This window comes from Lacerta agilis, chromosome 15, assembly GCF_009819535.1.
Source record: "Lacerta agilis isolate rLacAgi1 chromosome 15, rLacAgi1.pri, whole genome shotgun sequence".
Lineage (NCBI taxonomy): Eukaryota > Metazoa > Chordata > Lepidosauria > Squamata > Lacertidae > Lacerta > Lacerta agilis.
The window spans coordinates 15,641,598-15,667,532 of record NC_046326.1 but is presented as its reverse complement, the minus strand read 5'-3'; the positions used below and the strand labels follow the sequence as shown (position 1 = coordinate 15,667,532).

The window sequence follows — 25,935 nt, the reverse complement described above, 5'->3', positions numbered from 1 at the left end:
TGAAGTCTCTCAGCCCCACTCACCTCACAGAGTGTTTGTTGTGGGGGAGGAAGGGAAAGGAGAATGTTAGCCGCTTTGAGACTCCTTCGGGTAGTGAAAAGCGGGATATCAAATCCAAACTCTTCTTCTTCTTCTTCTGTCATTTTGAAAAGGAGAATAAAAGAGCCACAGGAGGAGCAACGTGCCCAAAATAGGTCCCAACCATTAAAGTCTGATGTGGCAGTCTAGGGAAACCACTACTGCTCGGAAGGGTTTGATCTCCCCCACCCCAAAAGTAGGTTATTTTAAAGAGGCCTCCACTGCCTAATTTGCCTGGGCACAAAACTTCAGTATAAGCTGGTGCTTGGCTCATTGAGACTCTGGAAAATGTCCTTCCACAGGGAGTCTAGTCTGGCATGCAAGTCTTCCAGTGGCATGGAGTTTTCCTGGAACTCTTCCAGGTATGAGGGTGTGGGAGAGAGCTTGGACTTCATTTCTTCCATCTCCCTGTCAGTGGTCCTTGTGAAGTTGTCTATCTGAAGGATTGTACCTCTCCTGAACTCCTCAATTCTCTCCTGAACCTCCTGAGCCATATTTTCCAGGTAGGAGTCCACAGACAGCTGGTGATTTTCTTGGCTTCTGTGGGAAGGATGTGCAACCCAGGTGCTGGGGTGAAGGCTCAGCTGCACCTTGAGTTGCTCCAGGTTCCTTTCAATTTGGAGATGGAGAACCCTCGCATTGCGGGTCAGCTTGCCAGTGAATTCTTGTAGATATTGACTGAGTCTCTGGCCCTTAACAGCAGTGTGAGGTGTTGTGTTTTTGTGGAGTTCTTCCATGGTACGGTGGATCTCAGTTACCAACCTGTCAGCATATGGGTGGAAAATCTCCTTCACCTGGTCAATAAAGGTAGCTGCCTTTTCAGCATAAGAGGCTGTAAACATCTGGACCGCACCGGGAGTTTCCACCAATGGAGCCTCTGCGTTGAGGTTGGGTATGAAATGCTGGTGCAATTCTCTTGTGCATAGCGAGACCTGTTCCATCAGCTGCTCTGTGAGGGGAGTCAAGCGGAGACGGAGAACTTCTAGGTTCTGGCTGATTTTTTGGTGTGCCTCGTCCATATAAGGAGAAAGTTTCCTCCGGAGGCTTTCGACCTCCCTCTGGATGATCTGCCGAAGTCCATCGGCATCTTGGTAGAACTGGGGTTGGAATCCCCTGTGGCCTGGGGTCAACTTCTCAAGGACATTTCCCACGTAGTTGGCTCCATCTTGGAGATTTTCCTTCACATTTCTGAACAAAAGAGAGAATGCACACATTTGCAGAGGGGACACAGACCTGAAAACACAGTCTTGAGTCTGAGAGTCCATTATTAGGATTGTACCAATACCGCCCCCTGTAACTGTCCCTTATGGCTTCGGTTTGACGACTGATCCACACTCAGCTGGCATCTCTTCACCACTCTCAGCCTCTTCTCAGTTGTCATCGCAAATCCCCCAAGACTGGTGCTCATTAAACAGACAAACAGGAATGCAAGTACAGTGGTACCTCGGTTCTCAAACGTAATCTGTTCCGGAAGACCATTCGAATTGAGAAACACACAGTGGAAGCCATTCGACTTCTGAGGCATATTTAAAAATGGAAGCATTTACTTCTGGGTTTTCAGCGTTTGAGTTCCGAAACGTTTGTCAACGGAGATGTTCGAGAACTGAGGTACCACTGTAAATGTTCCACACAACACTGATATTCCATTTCATTTATTAAATTTGTATATTGCCCTTCACCCACAGATCCCAGGACAGTTCATAAAAATTCAGGATTAAAAGACAAAATATATAATAAAAACAAAACAATAAAACACTGCATTGAAATCCCCTCTTGCCAAGTCACTGTCTAGCCGCTTCTGTTCCAAATATGTCCTCCTTTGCATTTCCACCAGGCCACCCACCAGGGGTGCCAACTTGAATAAAATATTTTGGGGGCCCAGGTATGCCCCACCCTGCATAATTGAATGGGAATGCCCATCAACTTTGTGGGGACCTGGACCCCTTAAATATTTTATTATGGGGTCCGAAGACCCCACAGCCCCTAGGAATTGGCTCCTAGGCCAACCACATCAGCAATGATGGTGCCTCCAGCATCTCCACGTATTGAGGCTGCAAGATACCTTCCCATCCAGGCCTCCTAGTGCCCATTATCTATTCCTGCATCCTTCCTAGCCATTATATGATAGGCATCTTCAACTTCACTTAGCAAGGATGGAATGAAGGGATGGTGGACTCTCCTTTACTTCTTTTACTCCTTTACTTCTGCTGCTCAGAATCCAGGCAAGCAGTTAAATTAATGATTAAATAAATACATTGCTATGTTTTCGTCTTGTTTTAAACCTATTTGTTGCTTTTGTGTTTTAAGCTGTTTTTAATTATCTTGACATGGTGGTTTAGAAGGTGATTAATCAATCAATCATCACCGTCATCCCCTGCATGTTGGTGCACTGGGAGCCCAAACAACAGTGGAAGCCTCTACCAGTGGTCAATAGGGAAGCCTCATTCCCCTCGCTAGTTAATCTTAACGGCTGGTGAACCCCTTCACATCCCTCTTACCCCGAGAACCATTTCTAGCTGTGGGTTGCAGATGTGCAGTTCCTTCTGCCACTTGAGAGGATGTTACAGTGGAAAGGCGGGATACAATCTTTCAGAATAAAAACTTTAGAAGATCCTGGGCTGCTGGGTCAGGCCAATGGAAGGCTATTTAGCCTAGAATCCTTCTCTCACAGTGACAGGCCAGAGGCCCCATTGGAAAACCCACAAGCAGGACCCCATTTCAATCAATTTTCCCAGCACAGTTTCCTTAGGCCTGACCAGGGGCTAATCCTGTTGGCTGAACTTGCTTTCTTCTGCCAATATGTCAGATGATCTCTCCCCACAATGGTTCCCACCCCTTCCCCTACAAATAAGGGAATTGAGGGGTGGATAGGAAAACCTACAAATTGTGTCCTTTGTTCGGTGAGAGCCAGTGTGGTGTAATGGTTAGAGTGTCAGGCTCTAGGACTTAGGAAGCCAGGGTTCAAATCCCCATTCAGCCATGAAACTCACTGGGTGTCCCTGGGCCAGTCATTGTCTCAGCCTAACCTACCTCACAGGGTTGTTGTGAGGATAAAAAAAAATAGGAAAAGGGAGAACCTCCTTAGAGGAAAAGGAGGACAATAAATGTCAGAAATGAAAAAGTACACAATCGTACTGATAAGCTTAGAGCAAATCAGACTCACTTCACCCCCTGCCCTCCTTTCAGCTGCTGGGCTTGCTCTGTGCTGCCCTTGTCATGAGTCAGTTGGCTGAAGTAGTCCCAGACATGGCTCTGCTGAAGACTGGCTGGAGAAGCTGTGCAGATAAGGCAAAGAGGAAAGGACAAAATGAAGACAGTCTATGGAAAAACCAACCCACTTCCAACCAACAGAATTCTCTCACATTGCTGGATTCTCATACTGAGAATGTTGCACAACAGTGCAGGCAACCAGGGAGGTCACCTCTGCAGCTCAGGGTCATTCCTGCTCTTTAATGTAGCTGCTAGAGGGGTCTCCGGGGGGGGGGGGAACACCTCTGTGCCCAGGTGTCCAGAAGCTGAATCTGTTTGGCACCCTGTTGGCAGCTCTGATTGGGACTTGTGACTACAAGCAGAGCATTGTAAGCACCGTGTTAAGGCTGTAGCCCACAAACACATGCTCAGAGGTCTCCGAGCTGTCCCTAACACAACCCAGAACCTCCCCACTCTCCAAATGCATCTGTATTATTATTATTATTATTATTATTAGAAAGAGCCTAACCTGAAAGGGTGGCCAGCAGCACTGCTAGGAGGGCAGCTTTGATGCACATGATGAAGCGAGGGTTCTGCAACAAGGTATTAAAGGGGCAAGTTAGTTGTGCAACCGCAGCAAGCAAGGATCGCTGCTGCCATCAGACTCGGCTGAGTATGGATGATGCTCCTTCCAGGCTGTAAGATTAAGTCCATCTGCATGATTACCCCTCATGTCAGTTTCAAAACTGATAAATTGGTTGAACAGAAAGGTGTACTTTGTCTGCCTAGAACCCAAAGTTCACGTGCCAGATTGTAACCACTTTTGCCTTACCTTCTTCCTTCAGGTATTTTGCTCAGCTGCTACCAGATGGTGGGATTGTTTCCCCCTCTGTCCTCCTACCTGTATGCTGAGCACTGGTCTCCTCGTGGTTGGCTCCTGTAGATGCCCTGCTGCCGCACCTTTTATATATGCCAGGCAGGATTCACCGCCTTGCACACGGCTGCAGAGCCAGCCAGCCTGGCCCTCGTTCCGTGTAAACACAACGCAAAGGTTGAAAGACATTGACAAAGAGATGACGTCTGCATCTGTCGTGAGCAGGGGGCAGAGGGCTTACTTTGACCGTGTATGTGTGTGTGTGTGTGGTGGTTTCTGAGATAAGGGGGGGTCCTCTTTTGATCGACCCAGCTCTCTATACTTGGGGCGCAAGCAGGAATCTCCTGTGGCCTTTGCCTCCCCATCCCAGTTATTCAGTCTTCTGCAACTCCTGGCCCAAGCACAGGGGAAAGCATCAAGGGACAATTAGTCCAAACTAGGTAAGAGTTCAAGGAAAGGAAAACAGAGAGAGTGAACCCTGTGGGGGAGGCTAACTGCATTCCAGGCAATGCCACCCTGGCCAAGAGAGCGTGGAGACGCAGGAAGGTAAAGAAGCTGGAGCGGCTTTTTTTGTTTGTGTTGCTCTGCCTCATTCAAATCTTTTGTTTCTTCATTTCATGTAAAACTATCCCACCAATGAGGCTCGGTGATCTGCAGTCCAACTAGGCAGGAAATGGCTTTGAAGGAGCAAGCTGAACTCTTTCCAAAGGAGGGTCTCAGCATTGCAAAGGGGTGAGCAGCATGGCCTCTAGCAAGAGATGCATGCAAACCAACAAGAGATTTCTTACAAAACATGAAGCAGGGCATAAATCAAATAATAAATACCCTGAGCAGGATGGGCAGAGTTACTGCAGGTTAAGGTGATGCTGAAAAGGGATGCAGGTGGCGCTGCTGTCTAAACCACAGAGCCTAGGGCTTGCTGATCAGAAGGTCGGCAGTTCGAATCCCCGTGACGGGGTGAGCTCCCATTGTTCAGTCCCAGCTCCTGCCCACTTAGCAGTTCGGAAGCACGTCAAAGTGCAAGTAGATAAATAGGTACCACTCCAGCAGGAAGGTAAACAACATTTCTGTGCACTGCTCTGGTTCACCAGAAGCTGCTTAGTCATGGTGGCCACATGACCTGGAAGCTGTCTGCGGTCCAACGCCGGCTCCCCAAGCCTATAGAGCGAGATGAGCACCGCAACCCCAGATTCGTCCACGAGTGGACCTAACAGTCACGGGTACTTTTACCTTTACCTTTAAGGTGATGCTGAGAACCAAAGCTTGACACTCTCTCCCCACTGACCACCACAAAAATGCATCTTTCAGGCCATTCTCTCCCAACTTTACTTTGAGTAAATGACTTTTCTACACTACAGTTTTATGCCATTTTTGGACTGCCATGGCTTCTTCCCTGAGAACATTGCCGTAGATCTCCTCCTGCAGTTCCCCCCCCCCCAGGGTTCTCTAGGAAGAGGGAACATTGCTTAAGCCAGTTTAAACCTGTAATGTGTTCATGCAGGCATGGAAAGAAGCCTCAGAGCCAGATCTCCATCTTGCACCAATGGCTGGGCTAAAGTAGCAGCACCAAAAAAAGGCTCAAGCAGGCGGAGGAAGAAAGGGCTTATCTACGCTTTCTCCTGCAGGCGCGCCAGGTTCCGCCCAACATCGTGGGCGCCCAGCATGCATGTGTGATGTCACGCATGCTGTATATGACATCACACGCTGGGACAAGCCCTGGCGTGCCCTCCAAAAGGCCCAGTGGGGCCTGCTGTGGCTGCAATGGAAGGTGCCAACGGAGACCACCTGGCTATAGAATATTGAGGGGGCCCAGCCCCCTCACTGAAAATTTTGTGGGTACCTGAGCACCCATGGCCCTGCCGAGATGGCGCCAGTGTCCTTGGGGACAAAGGTAAAGTGCTCTTTAGCACTCAGTCAAAAAGCACAGAATTGCTGTTTGTTCCCACTGAAAACTAAAGAACAGGTTTTCCCTGGAAAGATGAGTAGGACAATGGAGAAACCACTCTGACCTGAACTTTCTGGGCATGAGACAAATGGATGATGCGGATGAGCCCCAATTCAATGTTCACATGAGTTGCCCTGGCACCAAATTTGTAAATTGACAGGCATGTGGGGAGAAAGAACTGCTTTGAGAGAAAACAATCCGATGACAGCAACCCTCCCCCACCTCTTCCATGTCTGTAGTGAGTTTGGGGGGTGCGCACCCCCAATCTTCAGCCATTCAGAACACATCCCTGGCCATGTCGCTCAATGACCACAGAGCTATTCCCAGCAAAAAACCTCTGTGCGACTATTCAGAAGAGGTCAGAGTGCGCAGAGCCAGCCAAGACCAGCTTGTGGCCAGGGGAAGTTCCAAGCAGTCATTGCTCCCAAGCTGGTATCAAAGGGCACCTCAGCCAGCCCCCGATTCTCCCCAAAGGAGAGGCCTCTCCATATGCAAATCACCCCCCACCAGCAATCTCTAGCCCATGTCTTCCTGGGCAGAAATGCACTCCCTGGTTCTGGAGGGGAGATATATTTTCTTCCCTGAAGATGACCTCTGACCTTTCCAAAAGTGGTTTCAACCAATAGATTCAACTTACAAGAAAAAAAGATTGCAAACTAAACATTAGGAAGAACTTTCTGGTGGTAAGAGCCGTTTGACCATGGAACAAACTACCTGAGAAGGTGGTAGACTCTCATTCATTGGAGGTTTTTAAGCAGAAGTTGGATGACCATCTGTCTCAGGGATGTTTTAGTTGAGATTCCTGCATTGCAGGGGGTTGGACTAGATGACCCTTGGTCTCACTAGCAACTGTACAATTATATGAATCTATAGTGCTCTGCATGGTCCAGCTCCTTTCACTAAAGCAACCTTCCACAATTTGGTGCCCTCCCTAATTTTTAGACTCCGTGTTGGCTTGGGGGTGAGGGAGTGTTGATAGGAACTGCAGTCCAAAACATCTGGATGTCATCAACTTGCAAGAGGTCACACTAAAGACTGAAGCACCCCAAAGCTCCTCGTGCTTTGAAACTTCATCTCCCCACTTTGTCCTTCCCATGGTCTGTAATTAGCAAATTGCAATCTTGCTAGATCAAAGCTATTTGCCTTGCCAGGTTCCTCAAAGCTTTCCATGCTGCTAGATCAAAGCTTTGCTCTCATCTCCTGTCAAGTCAGCTCAGATAATCTTTGCTAAAATGGAGTCGTTAAGGCCTCATGTCTAACTGTGGACACACAAACCCAGTGATAATTTTGCCTTTTCTACTAGCAAGCCAAAATTCTTATTTGAAAACAGAGAGGAGTCTTAAACCTGCTGCTCAAATGCACATCACAGCAAGAGGAGCTACTTGAAAGATGTTGCTTGTAGCATGGGACATTTTAATACTTTTGCCCATCCATCCACCCATTTCTTTAAAAACTCTTGGACAGATGCCATCTGGACCCAGTTCCTGGTCCCCAGTTCCCCCACCCTCCCAGCATTGCTGGTGGGAGCACCATCCCCACCCCAGTTTCTGCTGAAAGCACATAGACTCTCCCTCTCTAAGTCCCATGTAAGCTTTTGAATTTCATTTCAGCTGAAAGAACCTGCACTGTGTCAGACATTGCTATAGTGGCTGATACCTTTCCCTCTAACAACTGAATGCTTGTGAACATTCCTTGGCATCACACTCAATCAATGGTGCTGCAGTGGGGAGGCATTCCCAGAGGGGCAGGTGACTATCAGGTTGCAGCCTATTTGTGCAACAGATTCCCCCCCCCCAAAAAAAAAACCACACACCTGTGAAATTATCCTTTTTGCCTTTTTTGCAATAAAAGTCTCCCTGGGTGAGGGGGATGCTCAGCTCTGTCCCCACCATTCAGCCAAGGGCATTTCCATTTTCTTCTTCCAAAACACTTTCATTTGGGGTTAGATTCCTCCATCCCACCCACCCCTTCCCTTCCCAGGTGGACCAGGCATTAAGGGACAAAAGAGCAACCTGCAGGTATTGCTGAGGTGTTCGTTTATTTCAGCAGAGAGAGTGTGTGTCTGATCACACAACAGTGCATGGAGATTGTTAGCAGCAATGGACAGAGAGGGTAATAGAAATGTGGCCGCCAGCACTGCCCCAAACATTCAGGGGCATTGGGGGCTCCAGTGGGTCACAGCTAGTTCCTCACCCATTTATTCTGGGCTGCAGCATCCTGAATCTTGCAAGGAATCTTGTTTTTGGTGGTGTTTCGGTGGTGGCTTCAAGCAGAAGACACGCTGGGGCTGTGGTGTCAGAAATATAGGGTGCTTTCTACTATTCCTCCAAAGAGGGGAGGAGGGCCTTTTCATTGGCCATCTGCTTGAGGCTGTCAAAGAAGGAATTGAACCTGTCCCTCACGTCTTTCTCCAGGAAGCTCAAGTGATCCTCCGTCTCACCAGCGTAAGGCTCCAGCTTCTTCTTCATCTCCTCCACCTTCTGCACCAGGAGCCTGTTGAAATTCTCTCCATAGGGCCCCACCACCTGGCGGAACTCCTCGATTTGCAGGTCAATCTTTTTGTTCAAGCCTTCCATGTAGGGCGCCAGAGATTCACGCAGGTCAGCCGTGTCCCCCTGCAGCTTCTCCTTCAGCTCCTGGGCGAGAGGGCTCAGCTTGAGCCGCAGATCCTCGGTCCTCTCCAAGAGCTGGGCCCGCAGATCCTCAATGCTCTTCTTCATCTGGAAAGACAGTCCCTCCAGCTGGCGATTCAGCTGCTCTTGGGCATCCTGGGTGTAGGGAGACAGGCTGTTCCGCAGCTCTGCCATGGTTTGGTCCACCTTGGCCTTCAGCTCATCAGCATAGGGAGTCAGGCTCCCTTTGATGTCCTCCACCTTCTGGTTGACCTGCTGCTGCAGCTCGTCGGCGTAGGGAGACAGGGAGGTCTGGAGGTTGCCCATGTTCTCCTGCAGCTTGGCCTGCACCTCCTGGGCCAGGGGCTCCAGCTTCCTGCGCATCTCTCCAGCATTCTGGTTCACCTGGGTCTTCAGCTCCTCTGCATAAGGGGCCAGCTTGGCCTGCAGCTCCTGAATGTTCCTGCTGATTGCTGCTTGGACGTCATCAGCATGAGGGGCCAACCGGGCTCGGAGCTGCTGCAGCTCCTGCTGGATTTGCTGCTTCAGCTTCTTGGAATCTTCTACCAGGTCTGTGGCAAAGGGAACCAGCTTGTTCTGCAGCTCCCCGGCATAGGTGTTGAGGGCCTGGAAGTTGTCTTGGAAGAGGGTGCTGCGGAGGAGCAGGAGGAGAGAGGTGAGCAGACAGACAAGCACTGCTTGGCTCCCCAAACGCTTGGGAGTTTCAGCATTCCTGCTGCCGTGGATTTCCCTCTGGCGCCCGGTGGCCACAGTTGCCCATCCAACTCCACTGCTGCACCACACAGCACAGCAGCCGTGGCACTTTCCCACCAGGATAACCCCCTGCGCTTGTGTCCCAGCCCTGAGGTTTGCTCCCAGGCTGATCCTGTCCCTTCTAAGCCAGTTCTGGGAGGACAGCAGTTCAGGGCTTGCACCCTACACCAAAGGTGAGGAGCCTCAGGCCCGGAAGCTCAATACATGCCCCCCCCCCCGGCCTGTACACCTCGCCCTCAAGAGCCAGTGTTCAAAATTAGCTGGGCACCAGGTAATTTTTGAGAGGAAGTGGAGATGTTTAGTTTCCAGGTTTGGCACCTAACATCTCCATCTGGCTGGCTGGCGTGGCTGCGATGCTGCACCAGTCAGCTGATCTGTGGGGCAGCACAGCACCAGTCAGCTGATCTGTGGGGCAGCACAGCACCAGTCAGCTGATCTGTGGGGCAGCACAGCACCCAAAGAGGCATGTCTTTTGGTGCTGCATGAGACAATGATTCATGCAGCAGACATGTTTTATATTTCAGTTTCTAACACTGCACAGGTCTCTCCCCAGGCTGCATCCCTCACTGGTCCTGTGCTAGTGATTTTGACTGGCTGGAAGGTCTGAACCCTGACAATACCTCTTGTTTCCTGAACAGAGGTTAGAGAGTGGTGGGCATATTGTAACGCTGCTGTGAGACTCCCCCCTCCTAAGGTTGCCAAGAAGGGAAAGTGGGCCTTGGGCTGACAGAGACTCCCCACCCCTGCCCTACAACAAGGGCAAGCCACGTGTAGTACAAGGTCTGCATGCAGCACTTCACCCAATCCAGCAGATTATCGTCTCCCGGGGAATGCCCTCCCCCGGCCAAATAACCACAGAAATGCGACCCCCACCCCTGCCTTATAATCTGTTCATTCTTGGTGTGTTTGCTGGTATAGGTATTGCACAGGCTCTGAAGTGACCTCAAAAGTCACCCAGTTTTTAATTTTTAAAAATCACTTTTTAAATTAAAAACAACTTTCCAAACAGTAGTAAGGGACATTAAAACAAGAAGATCTTTAAAAAGCAGCTGTGTGTGTGTGTGTGTGTGTGTGTGTGTGCAGAAGCAAAAAAAAATCCTCACTTGATAAAACAGCATTTTATCCATTTCGCAGCAAATACCTTATAGTCTATCTAAAATGCCTCTGAGTGAATTTTGAAAGCCTTCCCATGACACCTGAAGCTTAAAAGTGACAGATGATCTAGCAAAGATTTTAATTTTAAGAAAAAATGAAGTGGCAACAACAGGAAGAGATGGACATGTGTTTGCAACGGGAGTGGGAAACCTGGGGGTGTGCGATTTTAAAAAAAAATGTATTAAATTAAAATAATTTGGTTTAATTTGAAATAATTTGGAAAATCAATAAAATAATAAAAAAAATTAAAAGTGACAGGAGAATGGGGAGGGGTTATCTCACAAGTAGGGCACCCCATCAAAAAGACCCTTCCCTCCTTCCAAGGCACATGGAGAAGCTTGGAAAGGGACAAGGGAGTGAGCGGACAAGGGGTATGTGTGTGTCCCTAACCCCAGTCGCCATCATGAGCACTCCCCACCTCCACCAGCCCCAGAGGAAACAGCTACTCACTTGAGCCGCTTGCTGATCTCTGACTGCTGGGCTTGATCCACCGTCTCCTTGGCATTGTTGCCCATATCAGTGAAGTACTTCCAGATCACGTCAGCCACCTGGTCGGCGCTGATCTCAGCCTGGGCCCCTGCAAGGATGAGGAGGGAGCAGGTTGGTGCTGTGTGTGACGCAGCTCAGAGCCTCCCACCCCAACTCCTCTGCCACTTGCCAATGTCCCACGTGTCTGCAGAGCCACAGCTGAACTCACATAATTTCTGGGAATACTGGGAGAACCACACAGACCCTTCCGTTTAAGAATGCATGCACATAACCATCAAGTCTGGGCAGGACCAGGACTTCTTCAAACAGATGAGAGCTCTCAGTAAGGCTGCCAAGTTTAATGTATGCAGCCAGCCCAGCACAGAAAGGCTAGCCACATGCTTCTTTCTATGGTGCCCAGATTTGCCAGTTCTCCTTTCCATTTCAAGCAGGGGCCCTGTTTCAGCCTGATCTGCCTCGTACTCTGAAATCCAGTCTCTCAGTTTGCTTTTCTCCTGGCCAGTTCATTGAGGTTTCTCAAACAATGTTATTGCCAGGCAGAAGACCTTCTCAGCAGTGGTGCCCTCCCTTTGGAACGCCTTCCCATCAAATGCCAAGGAGATCTTTAACTACACAATTTTTTAGAAGACATCTGTAGGCAACTCTGTATCGGGAAGTTTTTAATGTTTGACGTTTTGTTATGTTTTTATGTGTTGGAAGCCACCCAGATGGGTGGGGAATAATAATAATAATAATAATAATAATAATAATAATAATAATAGTAGTAGTAGTAGTAGTAAAAACCAGGCAAAGGGCTTTAGTAAAGGATCAATCTGCTGTGCACGACTCACAAGATTTTAGCTTAATCACACTGATTTGCTAAACCTGAACTGCAAGACAAGCATCGCTCAGTACATTGTGAGATCTGAGCTATGCAGCATTTCTCCACCTATGCCTTGGCCGGCCAGCGCAACAAGAAATGGGTCAGTGAGAATTTACAAAGACCAAACAATATTTAGAATTCAACAGTTGTAAATAGGACCAGAATGAGTGCAGGTAACAGGGTCAGCAGATCTCTTCTGGGTTACCTGTGATAGCCAAGAGGCTGAGGATCAAGGCTGCTGCCTTCAGAGTCATCTTTTGAGGCTGGGGGGTTGCAGACACCGTAGTTTAAGGAACAGATCTGCCACGAAGAAGAAGAAGAAGGGTCAAAACTAAGTCAGTGGCATTCCCATAAACACAGCCTCCTGATCTCACTCTCAGCCTTTCTGCAGCATCCCCTCCAAATTCCTGCCTCAGCCCTGTCCCCCTTCCCCATCCCCATCCCCATCTCTCATGGCTCTTAAGACATATTTTCTACATCACTTAGACCAGCCTTAGCACCAACCTGGGGCCCTCCAGATGTTGCTGGACTACAGCTCCCATTAGACCTTGCCAGGGCTGCATTGACTGATGGGAGATGTGGTCCAATAATTTGGTAGGCAAAGGCAGAATTAGGCAGCTGAAGCTTCGCTGCTTAGCCCTGAATCTGAGCTGGGGGGGGGGAGAGGAGAGGGGAGAACCACAGAGGTGCCCCCCCTGAAAAAACCTGAAAGGTCAGGCCAGATTAAAATTGGCCAGAAGTTTCCCCTTCTAACTATAGGTTAGAATAGGAATAAGGGGGTCACAAAGGCAGTGCCCCCCCTCTTCAAGTTCCCAGTAAGCAAAGCAGCACAAAACCTCCCCCTGCTGCATTGTCCTGAACCAAACAGGGCTCCTAGCCCAGCATCAGCACCATCCAGGTCAATAGAGGAGCAATGCTCAAGCCTAGACCCTGCAGGCAGCTCAGCTCAGTTCACCTCTTCTCCTTGCGCTGTCTCCTCAAGGTGGCTCAGCCTGCTTTGCCCATCCAAATTTATACCCCTCCGAGCAGCTTCTTCCTGCTTCCACGCAGGCTGCTGACACATCCTCGAGCTTTTGGACTTTAGCAGGAGCGCAAACGTGGACGAGAGCTGCATGGCAGCAAGGGAGGCCCCCCCCCCCGCCCACGTCTTATCTGCTGGGCAAGCAGAGCTCTTAGTAGAAACAGCCACGCCAACCTCTGACAGAAAGGCAAAACAACGCTTATGGGGGGTGGGCAGCGCGGGAGTGCATGCTCTCACAAAAGAATTCATGAGGACTAGTAACTGCAATTGTGCACACCGAAGAGGTCAGGAGGAATGGAGTGCAACTACATAGGGCAGATAAATGGTAGGAAGCTCGGTGGATTTTGGATTTTGGGGTGTGGCATGACTGAAAACCAGGCGTGGGCATACTCCATCAAAATGTGGTTTGAAGGCCCAGGAGAGTGGGGTGTTTATTGGGGTAAAATGATGGGTGGCTGAGTGGGCGGCTTCCCCGTCCAGTGTCTGGCTTCCCTCAAAGCATCATCTCAGTCTGGTCTGCGCCTGGTTAGAAAACAGCCCCATCGACCTGCTCTCCCACCTCCAACCCACAGAGTTTCTTTTTTAAAGGAAGAGAGGGAGCAAAGTGTCTAGTCTAACTACAGCCCTTACCAAGCATGGCTCCAGAGGCAGAGAAAAAGCTCTGTTTAGCTTCCAAGGAAATTCACTTTTTGTACCCCACCCCCAACCCACCCCACCCCCCAAAAAAACCCCGAGGGGAAAGGTATAACTTTGTTTTCTGAAAAATCCTAATGTTGGGGGAAGGAGCAGCAAAGAGTTCCCACGTTTGGAAGCCACTACCGAAGAGGCCCTGTTGCATGCTGCCATTCTCTGTTTAACAACAAAATTGTTTATCCCCAGAGTAAGAAAATGGCCAGTTCCCCCCCCCCACTCTGGACCCCCATGAATGTTAAACAAAGTTTCTTTCTTTAAAAAAAAAAACAACTTTATTTATTTATTTATTTATTTAAATTAATACAAAGAAAAAAGAAGATAAAAGCCATATAATCACTAAATCGCAATATACATTTACCAAACCTATTCCCCCTCATCCATGCATGATCACATTAATTCGATATCTAACTTTCTCACCTTTTTGCTGTGTTACACATTACAATATTATTGTCTTCTTTTGTATATCCTTTTTTATTTACCCCCACCCGTTTCACTCCATATGTATCAGAATATCAATTCCGGAGCACTGTTATCATCATATAATCCTTCACTCCTTGCCAATCTTTTATTACTTCTTGGTTTGTACGACCTCTAACACAGGTGAAACTCGAAAAATTAGAATATCGTGGAAAGGTTCATTTCTTCCAGTAATTCAACTTAAAAGGTTAAACTAATATACGAGATAGACTCATGACATGCAAAGCGAGATATGTCAAGCCTTTATTTGTTATAATTGTGATGATTATCACGTACAGCTGATGAGAACCCCAAATCAACAATTTCAACTTTGGGGTTTGGGCTATTATCTGGCTGCCGCTGTGGCGTATAGAAATACATTTATATTATTTTGGGGGATCTCATCAAAGTTTCTTGGGGACATAATGTCTTATGTGCTTGATAAGAACTGCTAATCCAAACACTTTTATTTGGTCTTGATTGTTATTGGAAGCTCCTGGAGTTTCCCCTCTCTCCCACTCACCCTCAGCCCTCACTTGAGTTCTGCTTTCCCACTTTGGTGGTTGGTTTTCTGGAGAGTAAACAAAATGAAGGAGGGGAGTGGCATGGAGATGAAAAAACTGGGAGGATGAAAAGCCCAAAGATGTGGAGTTTGTAAGAGTCTTAAGATGGAATGTAACAGGTGACAGGGAAGGTCAGTGAGCTATGTTTTCCGGGTACAAACTGATAGCACCAAGGACTTCTGGGACAAAGAAGCAACAACAACTTGCCAGTTTCTCTCTCTCTCTCTCTCTCTCTCTCTCTCTCTCTCTCTCTCTCTCTCTCTCTCTCTCTCATGTTAGCATGAATTCCCCCTAAATTAGACATGTTTTTGTAAGAATTTTCCCCTGATGCAATGCACCTTTGTCTGCTATCTGCATAAACCTATGCATTTTTATGCACACTTCCTTCCAGTATGCATTTTTGTACCCATTACTTAAATTCAAAGGAACGTGAATTTCAAAGGAAGGTTATGCTGTGGTTTGCTGATAGTTTGGGACGGCACAAATTAGGTAATTCATCTTTAAACATGGACTGAACCAAATTTCTTCCCCGTCCCCGCCCCGCCCCCCCCCCACATTTAAAAATACACGTGTATTGCAGTAGTTACTTTGATTTCTCTCCAGATCTCTGGTCTTTCGGTCTACCTTTTTTTGTTGATACATAAGCTGCAGCAGGAAGCAAAAATGCTGCTCGCACATCAGCCACAGCAGCACAAAAAAACAGAAGGCTGGGCTCACATTTACTAAGAAATCACACTCTCAAGACAGCTGGTCACCATATATTAAAAACACCATGATATCACTTTAAACAGTTGTGGCTTCTCCCAAAGCATTATGGGAGCTGTAGTTTGTTAAGGGTGCTGAGAGCTGTGAGAGGACCTCTTTTTCCCTCCCACGACTACCATTCCCAGCTAATCTCTCTTCCTAGGGAACTCTAGGAATTGTAGTTCTGGGAAGGAAAGAGGTCTCCTTACAACTCTCAGTACCCTCAACAAACTACAGCTCCCATAATTCTTTGGAGGAAGCCATGGCTTTTTAAACTGGTATCATGGCGCTTTAAATGCATGGTCTGGATGTGGCCATTGTCATCCCACATTTGACACCCCCAGAGCTTGAGAGGTCCTGGAACCTGTCCCTTTCCATCTCAGCAACCCCCTTGGGTTTGGACTCCTTCTTGAGTGTCTGCTTGCAAGGCAAGGCAGAGGCCAAACTCCCTTGCACTGCATTTGTGCCGTGTAACCCGTGGCCATTTCCCGGCTTAGCAAAGTCTCTCCCTTGCACATCACACATCAGTCAGTTCAGCTCCTTGCTGACAGATGCCAAGCTCTCTCTTCACTCCCCCTCGCCAAGGGAGTCATTAGGGCACCATCTCTGTTGGAGACAGGATGCAGAGCTCAGCAATATGAGACTGGGCTGTGCTTCTGAGCATGTGCAGAGTGCCTCTTCCTCCCCACCACGCGAAAACAGCCAACCCGCAGCTGGCAGGATAAGGGTTTCGGGCTTCCAGGCATCTCTCTTGGTTTAGAAGAAACCACTTTATGGCACTGTTCTCTGGCCTGTCTGCAATGTGTTATCTTGGGGTCACAGTCCAAGGTGATGCAGATTTGATGTGCAGGATGGAGGGGCAGAGCTCAACCAGGGATGGCAACAGGTAGGAGGTGCAAAGATGAGCTCATTCATTCCTTAAGGCTGTTCCGTTGTGTAATGCAAGATGGTTCAAGGTTTCCCGGATGCCCATTCTTACCAATGGTCATCACTCATTCCAGTGCATCCCTCATACGCAGAGTACTATGGAGGCCTCTAACAGAATTTTAGGAAGGAGCAAAAAGCTGGCCAGCTCAGCTCATCCCCCTGCTGGTGAGCTCAGGCAACCACCCACCACCCTCCATAATCCAGAACACAGCAAATCATAAGGAGGCACGAACTGCCTGCAGGACAAAGAGGCGGCTCTGGCAAGTGAGCCAAGCCACAGGCTCCAGGAAAAGACAATGCACCCAAAGCAGCAACAAGAGTCCATTTAACCTGCAAGAAAACCATCTATACTGATTCAAGTCTTCCTGCGCTTCTATTCTTAGCCAAAATTGCACCATGCAGTCACAAGAGACAGAAGGACTGGTAGACTCAGGTTAAGTCCGGGGTAAGCAGTAGTACAAAAAAATCAGCAGATAAATTTGGAGGTGGAGGAATGGCCCCAAAAGTCCAAAGGCATGGAAAATTGGGAGACTGAAACCCTCTTCGGGCATTATGGAGGAGGGACAATAAACTATTGGATGGGTTTGAGCTCTTTCCCATTCTGAAGGCTCCCTTGTTCAGACAGTTACCTTCCAGGAGCTGGAAGGTGATGGGGCAGGAACAGGGGGTCAGAGATAGAGAGATGAAAGAACCACCTCATTGCCTGGATAGGTCACTTAGGAACATAGGAAGCTGCCATTTAGCTCACCACTGTCTACAATAGGCACACAGTGGGCAAGTATCTCAGATCCAGGCCAACAGACAGTCCAGACTCAAGCGGGAAGCTGGCAAAGCTGTCACTCATGAGCTCCATTGTGCAGTGCAAGTTCCCCCAGGCAGGAATTGGATCCAAAGACCCAATTTCACTTTATTTCTTCAAATGTTTCTAGCCTTCTGCTCCAAAGCTCATGGCAGTTCACGACGACTGATAGAAAGTATTGTTAACAATTTTTTTAAAAAAACAAGCATATAGAAGGAGAAGCCTTACTGATGCAGAGCCAGCATGGCTTCCGCAAGGACAAGTCGTGTCTCATGAATCTGTTAGAGTTCTTAGAAAGTGCCAAGAAGTATATACAGTAAGTAGAGGTGATTTGGCTGACACAGTCCAGATGACAAAGCTGGTTGACAAATGATCTACAGTTAGGGGTGAGTAATGAGGTGGCCAAGTTTGCTGATGATGCTAAATTGTTCAGGGTTGTTGAAGAAAAAAGAGACTGTGAAGAGCTCCTAAAGGATCTCTCCAAACTGATTGAAATGACAAATGCAATTCATTGTAAACAAGTGTAAAGTGATGCATGTTGCAGCAAAAAATATATATCTTAATTTCACATATATGTTTGTGGGGCAAATGCACATATATGCACTAGTGGTGAATGGCTAGGAACAAGATCTTGGCGGGTTATAGTAGATGGCTTGATGAAATGTTGACCCTGTGTGTGGTAGCTGTAAATAAAATAAAAAAAACACAAATTCAATGCTAGGGATCATTAGGAAAAATTGAACATAAAATTGCTGATATAATGCAGCTATACAAATCTATGGGTGCCCACATTTGGGATGTTGTGTGCAGTTCTGGTTGCCTCACCTCAAAAATAATATTTTAGAGTAGGAAAGGGTTTGGAAAAGGGGAGAGCAAAATGATCCAGGGGGTGGAGCGACTGCCCAATGAGGAATGGTTGCAGCATTTCAGATTCTTTAGTTTAGAAAAAAAGGGGAGTAAGATGCGACATAGGAGAAAGTAGAGAAAGTGGAAGAAGAAAAGTTCTTCTCCGCCTCTCACAACAACACTAGAACTCATGGACATCCGCCATAGCTGAATGTTGGAAGATTCAGGACAGAGAAAAGGGATTGCTTCATGCAGAACTGTGGAACACTCTGCCACAGGATGCAATGATGTCCACCAACTTGGGTGGCATTAAAAGAGGTTTAGACAAATTCATAGAGGAGAAGGTTATCAATTGCTACAAGCCACAATGGTTATGTTTTACCTCCGCAGACGGAGACAGCAGTACTTCTGAATACCAGTTGCTGGAAACTGCAGAAAAGGAAAGTGCTTTTCTGGTTGAATCCTGCTTTGTGAGTTTCCCACAGGCATCTGGTTGGCCCTACTAGACGAGCCGTTGGCCTGATCCAGCAACAGGTTCTTCTTATGCTCTAGTCTAAACATATGTTAAGACAAAAGATTTGTAGTACACCTGCAGAGCAAGCTGAAGCCAGGGTGTTTTTGCCTCCTGCAATCTTGTCGACAATGCAGTATTCTGAAATGCAAACACTGCCGGTGTTGAGAGGCAGCTTGAAATGAGCTTTGCACGTGCCCCAAATAGGCAAGGATATGTACAAACATTGCTTAGAGCGAGAGAGGCATCAATTCCTGCTCCCCAAAACAATACGCAGGGTGGTGGTTGTGGTGCACAGGAGAGACATTTTATTCAGGGTCAACGATAAGTCAATGCAACGTGAAAGCTTTTGAGTTGCACTGAACTCTTCCTCAAGAAGAATACTGACAAAAAAGCAAGAAAAGAAACTCACCAGTGCCAGACTCAGCAGCACAGAGCGCCAACCTGGGCACACAGTTTCTTCCTGACTCTGGACTGGCGCGCCCTTACACAACCAAGATGAGGGGAGCATCTTTCTCCAGCAAAGGGGAAGAGTACCTGCCATCCATGGGCAATGGGTTAATGCTAGAGTGTTATCCCTGGGAAGAAGAGCCATCTGCTAGCACAGTGTTTTTCAACCACTGTTCCGCGGCACACTAGTGTGCCGCGAGATGTTGCCTGATGTGCCGTGGGAAAAATGGAAAAATTACTTTATATATAGTCAATATAGGCACAGAGTTAAATTTTTAAACATTTTTTAACATTTTCTAATGGTGGTGTGCCTCGTGATTTTTTTCATGAAACAAGTGTGCCTTTGCCCAAAAAAGGTTGAAAAACACTGTGCTAGCACATAAGGAAGACCAGTGCTAAGGCCAGATAGGGCCAGGCAGGGGCTGCCCACAAAGCAATGCAGGAACCTTGGTAGCAGAGAGAGGGGATTTCTCCACCTCCAGCACAGGCTTCAGCTGAGCAAACATGGAGACAGGAGGGGGGGGGTCAGCAAGAGATGGTCTCCCTCCCCTCAGGTCTGCTGGTTGACCTTTGGTCCAATAGCCCCTACAGCCTGGGGGTTTATAAATGAGAAGCTGCCCAGGCAGGCGCCAGACAGCACCTCCTGGGAAGAAGAAGGAGCAGGTAAGAGTGGGGGAGACTTGCTGAGTGGAACAAAGTGGGCGGGAGGGGAGCCTGTTCGGTCACAAACTGCTTTGGAGCACCTGACTTCTTCCAGGCCTATTTGTGCATTTAAAAAGGCATATTCCCCGAAGGAAGAACTGCCCACCCCTACCTTTTGCCAACAGGGGAGCCAGGGCTTAATCTTGTTATAAGAATTCTAAGGTCTCAAATCTGCATGAAATCTACAAATACATGCACACATATCTAAATATATAAACCATGTGTCTGAAATAGTACAGGAGAGCAACCCTGAAGCCATTTTGACTCTCCCAATGACCTCAAATATTCATCTGCAGTAAGCCTTTCCATTTTCTTTTCACTTACAAATCCTGTCTTAATGGCATATTTGTGTATGAATAGGGTGAGCCCCGTGACCTGGATTCAAGAACTATAGTATTAACCATTACAGAAGAATGGCCAGGCTGCCCAGGTAATGCAATCAGTGACCATTATCAGGTATCCTGGCAGACAGAATTTCTGTTGTAGACCGCCTCCTATGGTGTATTGTATGATGCTTTTAGGGTAGTCTTTGGCTAAGGAGTTGGGCGATGTCAAAAGTCTTTAAAGGTTCCTGCACACTTTTGTTCAGGGTCTCTCTCCCTGCTTGGAAGGAAGGGAGAGAACTCTGTTGCAAAAGAAAAAAATAAATATCTGCCTTGCTTTCCACTGGATCCTGCCTCCATCCATTCTTCTCTGACCAATCATGGACTTAGGGGACTCAGAGTCCCATGGGGAGTTGGGCAGCAAAAGCCAAACCCCAATTTTTACATCAGTCTAAACCAGTCTGAGCCTAGAATTATTCCCAGGATGAAATAGGAAGTGTGCCTCTAGGGATGTGCAGAGGGCTTTCCCCTCCCCAGTAGGGGTGGATCTACTATGAAACTAATGAAGCTTAAGTCTTAGATTCCTTGATCCCAAAGGGGCCCCAGAAGCAACTTTAGTATAAAGGTAAAAAGGTAAAGGACCCCTGACAGTTAAGTCCGGTCGCGAATGACTCTGGGGTCATCTTGCTTTACTGGCCGAGTGAGCCGGCGTTTGTCCGCAGACAGTTTTTCTGGGTCATGTGGCCAGCATGACTAAGCCATTTCTAGCGAACCAGAGGAGTGCATAGAAACGCCATTTACCTTCCTGCTGGGTGGTACCTATTTATCTACCTGCACTCTGACGTGCTTTCAAACTGCTAGGTTGGCAGGAGCTGGGACCGAACAATGGGAGCTCACCCCATTGTGGGGATTCGAACCGCCAACCTTCTGATTGGCAGGCCCAAGGTTCAGTGGTTTACACCACCGCGCCACCCGCATCCCAACTTTAGTATAAAGGTACACCTGACCGTTAGATCCAGTCGTGGACGACTCTGGAGTTGCAGCACTCATTTCGCTCTATAGGCCGAGGGAGCAGGCATTTGTCCACAGACAGCTTCCGGGTCATGTGGCCAGCATGACTAAGCCGCTTCTGGCGAACCAGAGCAGCACACAGAAACGCTGTTTACCTTCCTGCCGGAGTGGTACCTATTTATCTACTTGCATTTTGATGTGCTTTCGAACTGCTAGATGGGCAGGAGCTGGGACCGAACAATGGGAGCTCACCCCATCGCAGGGATTCGAACCGCCGACCTTCTGATCAGCAAGTCCTAGGCTCAGTGGTTTAAACCACAGCGCCACCCGCATCCCTTTAGTATACGGTACATTGCTTTTTTAAAAAATGGGTCTAGTAGACTCAGTTTCAGTTGCATTGAACTAAGTCAAATTGATTCTTTTTTTGTTGTATATATTTCAATGATCCCAAAGTTTGAAAGTCAGTAGCACAAATGCTGTAAAGGTGTGGTGGAACAACCCCACTGAAAAAGGCAACAGTGGTTACCTAGACTTTGTTGCTGGTTGCGAAGGAACCCCCCCCCCCCTCCCATGACAATTCAAGTTTCAGGGCCCCCAAAATGTAGGTCTGCCACTGCTCCCCACAAACAGCCTCATCACATCTAGGAAGAGGGGCAGAGAGAAGGGGCAAGGGAGATAGTCTAGGATCCTTTTGTTATTTTTAAAGATAGCTGGTGGAAATTTCAAGGAGCAACTGCTCCAATCTATGGATCAGCAGATCCCATGGAAGCCAAGTCAGCTGAGTTGGCCACACCCTGCCCAATCTGGTCTGGAATTGAGCCAGGTCCAAGGTACCGGCTTGGATCACCTAATGGGCACAACAGGGCACTTTATCCTGAAGCAGATATATGGCATATTTGGCCCCAGCCTTGCCAAATCTGACTGGCAGGCACTGTCCCGGGTCAGGTAAAGCCAAGTCCCTTTCCAAGCCCAGCCACCAGAGACCTTCTGGATGCTGCTGAGTGGGGGTGGAACTTGGGACCCCCTGCATGCACAGCAGGTGGGAGCTCTGCCACTGAGCGCGGATGCCCACCCTCCTAGTAGCAGAGTTGGGTGTGGGATTGAACTCTACGGGGGCTTGCCAAAACCTAGGAACACAGGAAGCTAGCTGTCTTATACAAAGTCTGTCCACCTGCCTCAGTTTCTTTGTGGATTCTCCTTCCTTGGAGGTTTTTTAAGTTGGGTGGCCATCTGTCATGGCTGCTTTAGTTGAGATTACTGCATTGCAGGGGGTTGGACTAGATGACCCTCGGGGTCCCCTCCAACTTTACGATTCTATGATCCGCACGGCTTGTCAGTAAGAAGTTCTCTAGTGTCTTGTCAGGCGGGGTCTCTCCCAAAGCTACATAGAGTTGCTGGAAAGCGGGGACCGAACCTGCGACCTTCAGCATGCAAAGCTGATACAAAACTGCATCAGAACCGATGTTCTACCCCTGGGCTACAGCAGCCCTTCCTTCTCAACACCCTGTTCTGCACAGCCTAATGACTACTCCAGCACTAGTCTAGCACAGCCTCGCCTCATCCCCAGACTACTGGGGATGGTGCCTTCTGGGCTTTCAGTGGCCAATGGTGATCTGACCTGCCTTTCCTTCCCCATCACAGGTCCAGCCAAGCGACAGAATGAGAAGCCCCCTTCCGCTGCTCTTTGTCCTTCTGGCGCTGCTTGCTGTGTTTGCACGTAAGAAACGCCCCCCCCCCCCCCAATGCCAGAACTGTATTGCTCTCACACATGCCTGCCTGTGTGGAAGAGGGTGCAAGGGGCACAACTGAAATCCAGCCAGCTACTTGGCTCCTGGTGGGAAGAGGAAGGGGGAAGGGGGATCCCTCCCCTTGGGGCCACCAACTGAGTGCCCGTACCCTGCAACAATCCTCCAATGAAAATAGAGATATCCTACCATCCCATCCAACATTTCTCCGATGAAGATACGGACGTCCTAGGGAAAAGCAGGACATTCCAGGATCAAATCAGAAACCAGGGCAGCTTCTGTTAAATCCAGGACTTGTCCCTGGAAAATAGGGACACTTGGGGGGTCTGGGTGCCACGGGCTCCCTAGCTTACATGAGCATCACTCCTTGGCTGAAGCAAGAGGCAAAGGCACACCTGGTGGGGATAGGAAGCACCTGGAAGAACAGATCATTCACACACCCATGTGGTTCCCCTACCCCTATTTCTTCGGCATGGGGAATCACCCAACAAGGCAGCTGAGATTCTGTCCTCCTCTCCCCAAAAATAGAGGGGGAAGTGTATGTGTAGGAAGGGGAGTGGGAGAGTGCTTGTTTGCTCCATATTTCTTTTTTGTCTTGCAGGAGCTCAAGATGCCCCAAAGGAGAACCTGGTGGCCAAAGTGCAAGTCTTTACCCAGCAAGCCATCCAAAAGACCCAGGAGCGCTTTACCACCCTCCGAGAGTCGGAGGCAGCCCAGCAGGCCAGGTGGGGGAGGCCTTGCAAGCTCAAGGAAGGGGAAAGTTGGGACAGAGCAGCAGGGAGGGAGGGAATGGTGTGTGTGTGTGTGTGTGCGCGCGCGCATGCCATAGGAGTCAACTCCAGGGGTCCATGGGTGCTTAAGCACCCACAATAATATAATGAGCAGAGCCACAAAGTCAATGAGCAAAGTCAGAGAGAGCCAACCAGCCAGCCTCTGCCTCCAAGAGAGAAGCAGTTCAGCTCCGCCCTTTGCAGCCAGCGAGTCACCCATTTCCGAGGTTGGGGCTCGGACTCGGAGGCAGATCTGCTGGCCGCTATAATGTGGACATGCGATGTCACATGCACACACCTGCACATAGTGTGATGTCACACGCACGATGCACAATGTTGCATTGTGGTTTTGGAGGAGCCCCGCCCCCCAAAATCCAACATGTGACATCACACAAACGACATGCAGCCATGTGCGTGTGACACTGCACATCCGTGTTATGGCGGTGGGCACCCACAATCCTGAGGGTGAGATGGCACCCTTGATGCATGCCGTGTGGGGCTGCACATATCAGCAAACAGGATTATCTCCTGAACCTGCCCCCTTCCTAGAACCACCTCCACCCCCTCCTTGGCACAAGGAAAGATTTGAGTGCCCCTTATTCACTTCCACCCACTGTCTCCCCTGGGGCAGTAGCCCCTTGCTGAGACCCAAAAGGTGCTGTTGGCACCTGTCGCAACACGTGGGGCAGAGGTGGCTACTTCTGGGCCCACAGACGTGGAAGGTTCTTGCAACACACAGTCGGCGTAGCAGAACTCTGGCAATAGCCAGGCTTTCATGGGGCTTGGAAAACCCTACTTTCCCAAAGGGGTTGGGGTGGGAGAATTTCTGAAACCAAGAAAAGCTCTCACTTGCCACACTGCACTAAGTGACCCTTTACAGAGGGATCCACAGCAATTAAATGCACCTTTTCCTTCAATCTCTCACCCACCCCCACTGCCTTTTAGGGAATGGATCACTAATGGCTGGGCAAATGCAGTTCAATACTTGGGCCGTGTAAAGGAGAAGATTACCACCTTTTTGAAGACGCCGGCGCCTGCAGCATGATGGAATTTTGATTCCACACAATTCCAGGAGATCTCTCGCCCTTTCCAGTACAGCAGCAGGGTGCTAAAGTTGTCCTCAGTGATGGGCAAGGATTTCAACATTTGCCACTGTTTCTCCTTTTCCCTGCCCTGCCTAGTCACTCCTTCATTCCCTCCTTCCCTCAGACATCTCAATGTTCATTAAGCATGGCGCTTCCCCCCATTAAATCTTGCAAACCCTTTGCATGGCTGAGTTTCTTGCTGTGAACCAACAAGGCAAACTGGGCAGAGGTCGTGGTGGAGCAAGAGAGACACTTTCAAAAAGACTTTTTGGGAGGCTTTCAGTGGTTTCCCACCAGAACCACCCAAGAGCAAAACAATCACATTTCCAGATGTGGGTGGGATCCCCTTCCTTGAGCAACTATGTACCGTTAAATGGGCAGGGGGAGGCATCCTGGGAAAAGGCCCTTTCCAGTTAAAATTCACTCTCCAGAATCAAGACTTTGCCCTATCCAGGCACCTGCTTAATCCCTTCCCTCCTGCTGCCAGTTGGGATGAATTTGGCCTGAATCTGGGGAAGGGGGCGGGGAGAGAGAGAATCTTGATTTGTTCATGGTGACCTAGATTTGGTGGGTTTGGTGGTGACAAGCAGGCAGGCAAGCAGGCAAGCAAGCAAGCAAGCAAGCAAGCAAGCAGGGAGAGGCATCTTCACCTAGCCAGGGGGTCTCCTGCAGCTCCTCCTGGCTCCATCTGCCAGCACAACCCACAGGAGAGTTGAGAAAAGTTCTGCCCTGTGCTACCCAAGGACAAAGATCAGTTGGCATAGCAGCCACTGCCACCAGGAGGCCAAATGGCCAAGACAATAATTGGCTAGGGACTTGTTCATTTTCAGGTTTAGCTGCCCTGTTTTGTTTTTTAAACAAACTGCTGAGTTGAGTGTACATTTTTGTGGTGGGCTACACACACACACACACACACAGAGAGAGAGAGAGAGAGAGAGAGAGAGAGAGAGAGAGAGAGAGAGAGAAGTAAGGCCAACCTCTTTGCCCTCAAACGGCAGGGATTTCTTCCCTGGCTCTGCCCCCCTCCCAAACCTCCCTCTGGTTCTTCCCAGTCCCAATATATTTTTGATTCCAAGAACTGGGAATAAACAGCAGCAACTCTGAAGACCCACAAATCTGTCTCACACAGTGGCGGCAGCCCTTCTTCCACTTCCTGAGCGCAGGGTGCAGGGGCACTGGGCACTGGGCAGCTGTGCTCTTGCATGGGGGCATTACTGCCCCCCTAGCAAGTTCATCCAGGGGTCTGTATGGCCTGAACCTCTTTGAGGCAGCTGTCCTTGCCTGCAGACAACTCCCTCTCCTATTTAATCC

At 48.8% G+C, this 25,935-nt stretch overlaps 3 protein-coding genes across 4 annotated transcripts; 1 reads left to right on the top strand and 2 right to left on the bottom strand.

Moving 5' to 3' along the window:
* Window positions 1–324: 324 nt before the first annotated feature.
* Window positions 325–4,345, bottom strand: APOA5 (apolipoprotein A5). Of its 2 annotated transcripts, none has more exons than XM_033172316.1 (4): window positions 4,169–4,345; window positions 3,797–3,860; window positions 3,242–3,353; window positions 325–1,266 (listed from the first exon to the last, which is right to left on the bottom strand). In XM_033172316.1, exons 1-4 carry the CDS (start codon window positions 4,328–4,330, stop codon window positions 327–329), a joined length of 1,278 nt encoding a protein of 425 aa, XP_033028207.1. In that variant the 5' UTR covers window positions 4,331–4,345; the 3' UTR covers window positions 325–326. The 2 variants fall into 2 exon arrangements, with proteins under 2 accessions (XP_033028207.1, XP_033028208.1); XM_033172317.1 differs by having other exon boundaries at window positions 4,100–4,188.
* A 3,754-nt stretch (window positions 4,346–8,099) lies between these two features.
* Window positions 8,100–13,074, bottom strand: APOA4 (apolipoprotein A4). Its single transcript, XM_033172348.1, has 4 exons — window positions 12,934–13,074; window positions 12,184–12,278; window positions 11,078–11,204; window positions 8,100–9,350 (listed from the first exon to the last, which is right to left on the bottom strand). Exons 2-4 carry the CDS (start codon window positions 12,230–12,232, stop codon window positions 8,405–8,407), a joined length of 1,122 nt encoding a protein of 373 aa, XP_033028239.1. The 5' UTR covers window positions 12,233–12,278; window positions 12,934–13,074; the 3' UTR covers window positions 8,100–8,404.
* Window positions 13,075–19,631: 6,557 nt separating this feature from the next.
* LOC117060314 (apolipoprotein C-III-like) lies at window positions 19,632–24,804 on the top strand. Its single transcript, XM_033172528.1, has 4 exons — window positions 19,632–19,651; window positions 22,666–22,741; window positions 23,371–23,494; window positions 24,485–24,804. The coding sequence occupies exons 2-4, from the start codon at window positions 22,684–22,686 to the stop codon at window positions 24,582–24,584; spliced, it is 282 nt and encodes a 93-aa protein (XP_033028419.1). The 5' UTR covers window positions 19,632–19,651; window positions 22,666–22,683; the 3' UTR covers window positions 24,585–24,804.
* Window positions 24,805–25,935: the final 1,131 nt, after the last annotated feature.

What these genes read in the sequence shown, in the direction of transcription:
- APOA5 (XM_033172316.1), bottom strand. Translation starts at nt 4,330, where the DNA reads ATGTCTTTCAACCTTTGCGTTGTGTTTACACGGAACGAGGGCCAGGCT. An exon ending in GACCAGTGCTCAGCATACAG is followed by an intron (nt 3,861 to 4,168) that starts GTAGGAGGACAG and finishes ACCTTGTTGCAG; the next exon opens with AACCCTCGCTTCATCATGTG. An exon ending in GCTGCTGGCCACCCTTTCAG is followed by an intron (nt 3,354 to 3,796) that starts GTTAGGCTCTTT and finishes TTATCTGCACAG; the next exon opens with CTTCTCCAGCCAGTCTTCAG.
- APOA4 (XM_033172348.1), bottom strand. Translation starts at nt 12,232, where the DNA reads ATGACTCTGAAGGCAGCAGCCTTGATCCTCAGCCTCTTGGCTATCACA. An exon ending in CAGCCTCTTGGCTATCACAG is followed by an intron (nt 11,205 to 12,183) that starts GTAACCCAGAAG and finishes TCATCCTTGCAG; the next exon opens with GGGCCCAGGCTGAGATCAGC. An exon ending in GAGATCAGCAAGCGGCTCAA is followed by an intron (nt 9,351 to 11,077) that starts GTGAGTAGCTGT and finishes GCTCCTCCGCAG; the next exon opens with CACCCTCTTCCAAGACAACT.
- LOC117060314 (XM_033172528.1), top strand. Translation starts at nt 22,684, where the DNA reads ATGAGAAGCCCCCTTCCGCTGCTCTTTGTCCTTCTGGCGCTGCTTGCT. An exon ending in GCTGCTTGCTGTGTTTGCAC is followed by an intron (nt 22,742 to 23,370) that starts GTAAGAAACGCC and finishes TTTGTCTTGCAG; the next exon opens with GAGCTCAAGATGCCCCAAAG. An exon ending in GAGGCAGCCCAGCAGGCCAG is followed by an intron (nt 23,495 to 24,484) that starts GTGGGGGAGGCC and finishes ACTGCCTTTTAG; the next exon opens with GGAATGGATCACTAATGGCT.